This window comes from Fundulus heteroclitus, unplaced genomic scaffold, assembly GCF_011125445.2.
Source record: "Fundulus heteroclitus isolate FHET01 unplaced genomic scaffold, MU-UCD_Fhet_4.1 scaffold_186, whole genome shotgun sequence".
Lineage (NCBI taxonomy): Eukaryota > Metazoa > Chordata > Actinopteri > Cyprinodontiformes > Fundulidae > Fundulus > Fundulus heteroclitus.
In genome coordinates this window covers 97,315-109,100 of record NW_023396598.1, presented here as the reverse complement: position 1 = coordinate 109,100, position 11,786 = coordinate 97,315, and the positions used below count along the sequence as shown (strand labels likewise).

The following is an 11,786-nucleotide window of genomic DNA, read 5'->3' as shown; positions in this document are numbered from 1 at the left end:
AACGGGCCGAGTTGATCGAACGGTAAGCTTTGTTTGTTTTTTTTTCCTGCGCGGCGGTCATGGCGTCATCGGCCGTTTTTTTGTTTGTAACCACCGTCCAGGAATCGGTATATGTTTAATGTTTGTCTTATTTGAAATGTTTTTGAGTAAGCTATCCTGGTAGCAGGGTATCAAGTTAGCGCCTGCTACCATGATAGCCTATATGCTATCATGGTAGCAGGCGCTAACATGTCAGCCACCAAAATACTCTTACCTGTTCACTACTTGATGTCGCTGGAATTGGGTCAGGATGTTCTTCGGTTGTGCCCTTTCCTCCAACAAAATGCTTGCTACATATGTACGTGAATTTGGTAACTTTTTCCGGGTTGAACTGTTGTGTAGGCCGCCCGCACCGGTGTACCCAGCGCACACATTTCTCCTTGGCAGTCTTGAAGAAAACATCCTTCATATGCGGCCGATCAGCGTACCTCGAGTCGCTGTTGCACGTTCCATAGCAACAATGTTTAAGAACCATGGTCTTAGATTTGGAAAAAGCAGTCGTTTACTGAGTAAAACCAAGGGTAACGCACGTCTCTTTTACAGCGAAACAGCGGCAGACTATGCAAGCTTGTCCTACTGCGTACCACGTGATGTGACGTCATCGTGACGTTACGTTTCTAAAAATAGCTCGCTCGCGGTACGCCATTGCTTCCACCTGCCTTTGGTTAATTAGATTTCACTCCACTCACCTGTTTATCCGTTTATTTAAGCCTCACTGCCTCCTCAGCTATTTGTTGGATCATCACACACACTCACTATCGCTTCGCATGTCTGAGTGCATTCCCTGTTTATTGGTCCCGTCTCTGGTAAGAGCTCCCAGCACCTTGAATTTGTTTTAATAACCCTGTTTCTGTCCTTAGGGGTGTACAAAATAATCGTCATGACGATGCATCGCTATTCAAATTTCGTGATCCAATGCATCGATTCTTGACGCCAAGTATTGATTATTCATTAAAAAACTAATAAATAAAATTGCATTACTGAGTTTTGCACCCCAAAGAGCATTCCATTATAGTAGATCTTTATTGGATAATGCTGCATCAAACATTAAAGAGTCTGTCTCCCTTTTAATATCGCCAGTATTGCAGAAATACCCTGCAGATAGCAGCAATGTTGTTTCTTCCCATTCACAAATAGATGTCTTTGTTAACGTTGTGACTTCCTCATTGCGTTCTGCATTAGACAATGTAGCTCCCTTGAAAAATAAGGTGATTATTCACTGGAAGCTGGCTCCTTGGTTTATTTCAGAGCTAAGTTCCCTGAAGCACAAAAATGGTGCTCTACACACCAAGAGGAATTCTACCTAATCTAGTGGGACAGTCTATTGTTGTATAACACGACCCTTCGTAGAGTTAGAGCAGCTTATCTTTCATCATTAATTGAGGAGAATAAAAATAATCCTAGATTTCTCTTCAGTACAGTTGATCCATCCATTCCCTTAGATCTTAGCAGTAATGATTTTATGGGATTCTTCATAAATAAAATTGATTCCATTAAAAATAAATAATTGGCATCCTCCCAAACATGATTACCTCGTCCTCAGTAAGTGAGGCAGCGTAGGAGGAATCTTTAGAACCTGCGCAGTGTCTGAACTGTTTAGAAGCAGTAGAGCTTTCTGAGCTATCTAAAATTTTAGCTTCATCTAAACCTTCTACCTGTATGTTGGACCCGATCCCAACCAAGTTGTTTAAAGAGATATTCCCTCTGATCAGTGGCACTATTTTAGACATGATTAATCTATCCTTGGTAAATTGATACGTACCACAGGCTTTTAAAGTAGCTGTTATTAAACCTTCACTTCAGAAACCATCTCTTGATCAAGATGAGTTCATAAATTACAGACCTATATCTAATCTTCTTTTCTTATCTAACATTCTTGAGAAAGTATTTGCTAATCAACTCTGTGAACATTTACAAAGTAATGACCTACTTGAGGAGTTTCAGTCAGGCTTCAGAGCTCATCATAGCACTGAAACAGCTCTGGTGAAGGTCACCAATAATATTCTCATGGCCTCAGATAATGGACTTGAGTCTGTACTTGTCCTGTTAGATCTCAGTGCTGCGTTTGACACACTTGATCAAAATATTCTCCTACAAAGACTTGAGCATACTGTAGAGATTAAGGGGAAAGCATTATGCTTCTGATCGGCAAAATTATCAGACAGCATGGGATTAATTTCCACTGCTATGCTGATGACACTCAGCTATATTTATCCATAAATCCTGATGAATCCAATCAGTTACTTTGACTGCAGTCATGTCTTGATGACATCAAAAGCTGGATGACTTTAAATTTCCTGCACTAAAAATCTGAGTAGACAGAAGTTGTAATGTTTGGACCAGAGTCCTCAAAAAATAAACTTCTTAATCAATCACTTAATCTGGATGGCATTAACTTGGCCTCTGGTAATAAAGTAAAAAATTCTTGGTGTTATTTTTGACCAAGACATGTCATAGCAACATTGTAGCAACATTTCTGACCCCTTATGGAGGGATTTTTTGCCACGTGTTGTTTATTTTTTTTATTTCAAACAGATGATAAAAAGTAAAAAAAACTGAAACAAAATCAGAAACACAGTCATGCCAAATGGCATGCAATTAAACAATTTGTTCAAAAAGGAACAGGTAGAAGATACAAGATCTTATGATTTCCTGCCCCTCTTATATACATCAACATACAATCATTTAAATCTCTCTACACCAAGGAAACTCTTACAATATCCTCACAATAATTTATACATTCTTATCATTGAATGTACAATTATTTACACATTAAAAACATCAACAATAGCATTTTTGCCCTTTGATACACCCATTTTCCAACAAGCTCCTGTTTGTGCAGTTTTTTGAAGCTGGTTTATATTTATACTTTGTTTGGGCTTGTTATTTAATCCATAACATAGATCTACCCCACATACTGATAAACAAATCAATTCATGTTGATGATCACTCAATGCTGCTTAGAGTGTGTAACATTGGATGCATGCTGGTTAAAACACTAAATTGTCCTATGGAAGGGGCTGACCTGCTAGTCTTCTGCCCAAGTCGGGTTGGTTTACAGCAGCTCCTTGACATTTATGTTGAACATGGTGTGCAAATTTTATAAACTAAAATGCTTCTAAAAGGAAGTAGCAAAATAAGTGGCAACAGTTTCCTGTGTTTAAATTGTCAAACAATGTCCATAAGGTTTACAAAAAGGGTAAATAGCTTGTTTTTGAAAATAATATATACCGCCAATGTTGTAAGTTATTTGCTCAAGCAAATACCATTGCACATGTTCCGTAATTTTAGCTCCTCTTCAGATCCGGTGAATGTGACTATTTAAAGCATATTGTGCAGTGCTCTACGCCTCCCAACAATGATCAACGTACTGTGCAATAGTTCAATTTAAAGAATTAAATTTAAAAAAAAAAAAAATTAAAGAGTGCAATGATAAATTTAAAGAGTGCAATGGTAATCCTCATAAAAACCAAGGGGTAGGAGGGCACTTAGATGTTTGTCACTGCAGACGCTAGTGGTTTTAATGCAATGTTTGAACGCCTTGATGCAATAATGTTGCAACAGAACCGGATGGGTGCTATATTTTGTTCTTCCATCCTGTTTTTTTTTCAGAGCCTGACATTTGACACTGACATGTGTCATCCACCGAGTCAGCTTCCTTGTTCATGTATTCTTGAGAAGAAGAAAATCTGTGTTTAAACTGAAAGAATGAAGGCTTCAGTTGTCTCTCTGTTCTCCGGTGAGTATAAATGATACCTTGTGTTTTCTGTGTGCATGTTTATGACAATGACTGCTCTAGCTAATTTGATCTCTGATCCCTAAACATAGCACTCAAGATCAATCTTAGTAGTTTCAAGATATACTGGATGATAAAGACAGAAAACTTAGAGCGTTGTCTGAAACACCGATCTTTTCATCATTATCGAGCTTTTAACATGCTTAACATTACGTGTCAGCTTTTTTCAAAAATATTGAACAGATCAATAAAGAATCTAAATATCAGGGGGCTGATCTTCAAACATTCCAAATAATGGCCGCTAAATTGCATTGACAACACACCCACTTGTTGTGCGAGCAAAAGGCTAATAGGAGGTGGTTAATATTCAGCTTTGTTAATTTACAAGCATGCCACAATGTTTAAGATCAGGTTTGGCATTTTTCGCCGCGGTTTTTTATTGAATGACGATTAATACCCCCTTGCGCGGTCGCGTTGCATTAATGTCTCAGAGGCAGACTTTCCCCTGACTGATATCATTCTAATGTTATTTCTGACGGTGAAAATATGTTCCCACACAGACAGCCTCACGCAGCATGTGTGGGGAGTGTTGGCCTAGTGGTTAGAGCAGTGTGCTTGCACTCAGAGAACGATGCAAGTACCTGGTTCGATCCCCAGTGCCTGCACTCTGGGTCCCTGAGCAAGACCCTTAACCCCAGAACGCTTCCCGGGCGCCGCAGATGGCAGCTCACTGCTCCCCAAGTGTGATGGGTTAAAAGCAGAGAAACCACATTTTGTTGCTCTGTACTTGTGACAATGCAATGACAATAAAATTGAATTCTATTCTATTCTATCTGCATATTACTGAAGGCACTTACGCAAAAAAGGTTTGTCTTACAAATGAGCTCTGAGGGAATACAGGTATGCCAGTTTAGAAACAACTTTGAAACAGAATTACTTTCTTCCAGTTTTCAAAGTAAAGAAGTAGACAAAAATAACATTTGTTCACAGATGTCTTTTCAACTTTCAGTACACTCCAACAGTTAAGCTCAAAATTATTTGTACACTTGGCAGATTTAGGCTTCAAGCTTCTGTTTTAAGGCAAGGCAAGTTTATTTATAAAGCACTTTTCAGTAAAAAGACAATTAAAAGTTTTACCAACATGTTTCTTCTGACAAAGAGTAACATCATAATTATTAATATTATTATATTTTTTACATGTCCTGTCTGGCAGTGTAGCATTAATTGCTGTCTTAAAGAGAGCCCTTTACCTTCACAAGTGCAGCTTTTTTACTTTCGCTATAGTGCTCCGCTTGACTGATAGATAGACAGACTAACATATATAGTGTGTTAAACATCATTATAATTAGAAAGTATGACAAATAAACCTGCACATGTCCAGAGAGAAAAAGGTAATCCACAAACGAAAATGGAAAAGGCCAGTGACAATATTATGTTTCCGCCTATGGACCAACATGACTATTACATGTTTTTCAGTGACACTGGGTTCCTAAAAGATACACAGGCAAATAAAATTATGCTTAATAACAATACAACTCATGCTTAAATCTTGAAAAAAAAAAATCATTAACCCTGTTTAATGTGTTGCCCTGTGTTAGACTGGAGAAATATGTGGACTTTACCTTGTTTTTCTTCCGAAAACAATGGTGATTCGGAAGAAGATGAGAAATCTCAACAAGTATTCAATTCTATTCAAGTCTATTTAATTTATATAGTGACAATTCACGATACATGTCATCTCAAGGCAATTTATAAAGTCAAATCAATCAATTCATACAGATTTGTCAAAAGGTTTCTATCCAAGGAAACCCAGCAGGTCGCATCAAGTCTTGACAAGCAGTATTCACTTCTCCTGAAAGAGCGTAGAGCCACAGTGGACAGTCGTCTGCATTGTTGATGGCTTTGCAGCAATCCCTCATACTGAGTATGCATGAAGTGACAGTGGAGAGGAAAACTCCCCTTTAACAGGGAGGAGAACCTCCAGCAGAACCAGAACCAGGATGAGTGTGAACGCTCATCTGCCTCGACCCACTGGGGCTTAGAGAAGACAGAGCAGAGACACAGAAAGCACAGAAGCTCACATTGACCAAGGAGTACTTTCTATGTTATTTGGCAATAGTGGATGATCTGCCTCCACTGGATGATGTCACAGTTACCCGAACGGCAGACAAGGTGTACCCACTATGAAGAAAAAAAGAAAACAAAAAGTTAAAACTTGAAATAAGAACAAACAATGCAACTGGGGGACCTGGGGGACAAAACAGTCCTGAAATTTACTGTAATTTACTGTGATTTTCCAAGCTGTATGCAAACAAAATTCGTTCTGTGCGCACTCTGTGCATGCAGAATGACAAATAAAGTTGTCTAAGTCTAAATCTAAATTGGAGAACAGTAGGAGAACTCAGCAGAGTGAGAGATATAGGCCCTGATGTCCTCCAGTAGCCTAAGCCTATAGCAGCATAACTATAGAGGTAGCTCAGGGTAACCTGAGCCACTCTGACTATAAGCTTAGACAAAAAGGAAAGTTTTAAGCCTAGTCTTAAAAATTTAAAAGCAGGAATTTTAAAGTCATCCAGCTTTTGATGTCATCAAGACATGACTGCAGTCTAAGTAATAGATTGGATTCATCAGGATTTATGGATAAATAGAGCTGAGTGTCATCAGCATAACAGTTAAAATTTTAGATAGCTCAGAAAGCTCTACTGCGTATAAACAGTTCAAACACCAATCAGGGTCTAAAGATTCCTCCAATGCTGCCTCACTTACTGAGGACGAGGTAATCATGTTTGGGAGGATGGCAATAATTATATTGGTATGTTTGTATGTTATGCAAAATGTTTTTTTTGTGATTTCCTGTTTCCTTTGAAACCCAAGGGCAGTTTCCTCATGTGGTTTCTCAAATCTGAGAGCATACAATGTAAGCAAAAAACATTTTGAACATTACATTTTTTTTTTTGCTAATGACAATTTGCACACTATTGACTTCTCTAGGAATGTTTGTAATTCATGCAATTGCACAGTATTTTACATAATTTCTGTAAAGTGAATGCTATCAGTCTTTTTGACTTGAACAGTTAAATCTTATCAGATGCTAAGGACTATTGCATACTTTTTTTTAGCTTGACGGGAAATGTTGTTGGTCAACCACTCTCACCAAATTTGCACTATGATTACATAATCACATTAAAGATTCTTGAATTGTTATCAGTAAACTAAATTTCAAACTGAGGTACTTGAATGTGCATTCTGCACCTTTTAATATCTTCGTGCAATAGGCAAAGCTGAGCTAGATTACAAATTCTGACACAAAGGAAGAGAACATTGTAACAGGATCACATTATCATCACTCTGCATCAGGCTGTGTGAGTCTGTTCAGCATCCCTTACTAGCATCTTATTCCAATCTGTTTCCATTATGGACTAATCCATCCATCCACTTTGCTCATAAATCCACACTAAACAACAATCTGAAGAAGCCAGTGAAAGCCAGTCCAGAGTAATGACAAGTGTGGAAAAAAGGTCTAGAAACATGCTCATGCAAGGTAGGAACCGTGGGAGAAAAAGTTCACGTGTGTTGTGTGAGAGAAGGGTAGGAGCAAGAATGAAAAGTGTACAAGATGGTGGTGAGACCATCAATGTTGTCTGGTTGAGCGAACCAGCTAAGGGTAGGAGAGATGATAATGCTGAGATTGTCTTTGGGAGTCATGAGGATGGACAGGATACGGAATGAGTAGATCAGAGGGACAGCTGATGTTATATGTTTTGGAGAAAAAGCCATAGAGGCCAGACTGCAGTGGTTTGGCTTTACCTGGAGAGTGAGTATATCAGCAGAAGGATGTTGAGGCAGATACTGCCAGACTGGAGGCCTAGAGGAAGACCAAAGAGGAGATTTATAGATGGAATTAAAGAGGGCATGAAGGCAGTTGGTGTGAGAGAAGAATAAGTAAAATATAAGGGTAGATGAAGACAGATAACTCACTGTTGCTACCCCTGAAACAGAAAAGTTAAAAGAAGAATACAAAATATTGGCTTACTTTTCTTCTGCCATTTCATCTAAAAATTAAAGGCATTTCATGACCATGACGTTAAATAAAATAAAAAAGTAGGTGAGGCAGATGTGAAGAAACCTTTTTCCATTTTATGTTTCAGGCCTGTTTGTTATTCTTCAGCCAGACCTCACTGCTGCAGCAGGTAACCCAGCAGAAACTGAAATACTTCAAAAATAGTAAGACAGTTTGGTTATTTGGTTTATTATAAAGATATTCACCTTTTTGTCTCAGTCATCCTGAACGTCACTCCAAACCGTCAGCAATTCTTCACTGGAGAACCTGTCCGTCTGAGTTGTGAGGAGGAAGAGGATGGAAGCTCTGCTGATGGATGGACACTGAAGAGGAAATGGCTTCAGAAAACTGAGACTTGTGGAGTCCAAGGATTTCAGAATTGTAGAGGAGGCACATACTCCGTTTCAGCTCTCTCTCATGCGGATCGAGGGGATTACTGGTGTGAAGATCCCAAAGGGAGGGAAACCATTAAAGTCACAATAGCTGTTTCAGGTAGAGAAGATAATGGTTGCTTGTTGAACGTATTCTGTATGAGTACATGCATGGAGAAATGTGGTTAACAGGGAAACTGAATGTTGTAATAAATCAGAATTTTTTTTCTTATGTGTATAAAGAGTAATAATTAAGCAGCTTTTGTTAACTTAATCTGTCTACATCCTGTATCATTTAGATCGTTTTATTATGGACATCCCTGCGCTTCCCGTGATGGTGGGAGGTAACGTTACGCTGCGCTGCAGGGACAGAGTTGGTTCTCCTGTTTTAGTTGAGTTCTTCAGGTTTAAAGAACACCAAAAACCAAAAGGAGTTGCACCGGATGGACAGTTCAAAATCATCAACATCCAGAAATCTGACGAAGGGTCTTACTGGTGCTCCCATGGCCAGGTGACATCAGCATCCAGCACACTACATGTCAGAGGTCAGAACACAAACGCTTGTTTTGAAGAAATCAATTGTAAGCTATTTTTATCTTTCACAATTACAACATGGATGTTTACAGAAGCATGCACATGTGAAGTTCCAGAGAAAGCGCTTACTTCCTCTTATGAGAGCAATTTTTTTAACATGGTATATGTTACGGCATAAATTCCTAAGAAGTCCAGATGTCATTTTTTCATCATGTTAACAATCAAAACTTTCCACTCTTATTGTGCACTAAATGGATTTAGATTCAAAAAGTATTGCCGCATAAAAAAAAACACAACTGCTGGATCCTATTTGTACGCAATTGGCTTAGTTTCTTGACCTTCTAGCTGAAGAACATAAACTAGAGCACCGATGTCTGATTTTAAACTTGGAAAGTCAGAGGCTTCTCTTAACCTTTTGAACAGTTATCGCAATGTCAGAATCAGAACCAGATTTAAACAAGGAATTTGACTTTGGTCTTAGTTCCAAAACTGAATATTTGCACTTCTGTCCGTTTTCATAAGTCATTTTTAATTTATTATGGACATCTGAACATCTTGCTATATGGTATTGATCCCTTGAGTTGATACGTCGCATTCCTGTAATGCCTGAGCAAACAGAACCTAATAACCAGCCAGACACGGCCTGTGCAGCATAAAAGGGCATGGGAAGGTTAATGGTCATGAAACAAGTCGAGGTTGACGCCCAGAGAACAGAAGGCGTCCAACAGGGGCAAAGCGACACAAGAAATTAAGAGACAAGCAACGTGATCAAAAACATGGTAAGGCAGGCAAGGAATGCTTACAAAATAGCTTTCTGTCTGGCAGATAACTTCTTCTAACATATAAAGCCCTTAATGATCAAGCTCCATCATACTGTATATCAGAGATCTGATTACCCCGTATGTTCCTAACAGAGCACTTCGCTCTCAGACTGCAGGTCTGCTGGTGGTTCCTAGAGTCTCTAAAAGTAGAATGGGAGGCAGATCCTTTAGCCATCAGGCTCCTCTTCTGTGGACCCAACTCCCAGTTTTGCTCCGTGAGGCAGACACCCCGTCTACTTTTAAGACTAATCTTAAAACTTTCCTTTTTGACAAAGCTTATAGTCAGAGTGGCTTATGTTACCCTGAGCTATCTCTATAGTTATGCTGCTATAGGCTTAGGCTACTGGAGGACATCAGGGTCTATTTCTCTCACTCTACTGACTTGAGCCTGGTTCTGGTTCTGCTGGAGGTTTTCCTCCTTATTAAAGGGGAGTTTTCCTCTCCACTGTCGCTTCATGCTTGCTCAGTATGAGGGATTGCTGCAAAGCCATGTACAATGCAGACGACTCTCCCTGTGGCTCTACACTTCTTCAGGAGGAGTGAATGCTGCTTGTTGGGACTTTGATGCAATCAACTGGGTTTCCTTAGAAATGTTTTGACCAATCTGTATAATCTGATTGAATTTGACTTTGTAAAGTGCCTTGAGATGACATGTTTAATGAATTGGCACTATATAAATAAAATTGAGTTGAATTGAACAATAATCAGGAGGTGCAGCAAGAGAGTGAAGGAGCAGACAGCCGGCCTGATCAGTGTGACCACAAATTACCAAAATTCACTTAAAGCCTCAGACCAGAATCAAATGGCCATGGGATCTATGTTTATTTGATTTGTATTGAAATTCATTCGCCTTTGTTAATTTGAAATTAATTTGCCTTTGTTAATGTATTAGCCAAGTCTGAATTTCACAAGACCTGTAAACTTTTAGCAGTTCCAGGGGTTTGCTATGTTTCTCAAACTTAAAAAAGCTAGTATTCTTGATTGTTAAACCGATCAAAACAAAGCATACAAAATAAAATAAAAACATTTATTTTAAAGTAAAATTTTCTTTATTGTAATTTTGTTTTCCTTCAAAATCAAATATTTAAGTCAGAGTTACCAGCAAATAAAATGTAATTATTTCTAGCGTTTATGAGTCAGTGGAAGAAACGGAAGATATGAGCAACCAGACCTAAAGAATCCCTTGGATGTTGTAAAAAAATAAAAGCGTTACCATTATCTTGTGAAAAACATTTTAAATTAACAGCATTTAAAGATATGTGATATAATAATGCAAATAAATACTTGCAAAATGAAATCAGTATCCTATTCTCATCTACAGATCCTCCTGTTTTTGCCCAAACCGTCTCCGGTCTCTCATTCTTCAGACTTTTCCTCCATCTAGTGGTCATCACTCCATATTGCATCACCACTGGACTGTTGATTTCTATTTACTGCTGCAGGAAAACTGGTTGGTTCTTTATTTAAGTTCTTTTACATCAATTCACACATATGTTATTGATATATGAAAACAAAATAAAAAGGATAGTAATATACCTTAATTTCTCTATAAACACCACATATTTTTACATTTTTCAAATTTCATCACAGACTTTATTGAGAAAAAAAAGAGACAAAACTTTGATGTGAAAATGTGAAAAGTTAAGAATTTATAATTCTATCTAGTCTTTTTGATTTCATCCACAGGAAAAGCACCTGTCGGTGCTCCAGAAATTACCATGCAAAAGGTGGAGCATGTTGATGCTGCTGTTGCCCCCACAATGCTGAACTGAGGAGAGCTTATTTGGCTATAGCGAATGTAAACCTTTATATTAATATTTAATACGATACTGTGTCTTTTAATCTGTACAGTACAGGTAACTTCCAATGTAATAAATATTACTTTTATATATTCATAGTTTTGTTTTTTTACCCCATTCATCATTATTTTTTTATCTGCTACTTACCGTTTTGCTTTTGCTTGGATGTTTTTTTTTGTCGAATGATGCTAGCCTAATTATAGAGAGTAATGGCTCATGTACTTTACTATAAACTTAAACTATTCACTTAATAAAGAGTTTTGCATTATAGAGCAGTTGTTTGTGTTTATTCTGGGTATTTATGCTGTCCTTGCTGTTTGGGAGCACAAATTAATTCCTTCAACTAGGGCCAGTTTCACACACAAGGCTTAGAATAAGCCAAGAAACAGGCTTCATCTGAGGGATGTTTCACCAAATCAAAATACA

At 38.2% G+C, this 11,786-nt stretch overlaps 1 protein-coding gene across 1 annotated transcript; it reads left to right on the top strand.

The window, feature by feature from the left end:
• On the top strand, positions 1-11,576 carry LOC118558964 (contactin-4-like). Its single transcript, XM_036129568.1, has 7 exons — positions 1-22; positions 3,652-3,778; positions 7,924-7,965; positions 8,055-8,327; positions 8,506-8,751; positions 10,883-11,011; positions 11,248-11,576. The coding sequence occupies exons 2-7, from the start codon at positions 3,748-3,750 to the stop codon at positions 11,331-11,333; spliced, it is 807 nt and encodes a 268-aa protein (XP_035985461.1). The 5' UTR covers positions 1-22; positions 3,652-3,747; the 3' UTR covers positions 11,334-11,576.
• Positions 11,577-11,786: the final 210 nt, after the last annotated feature.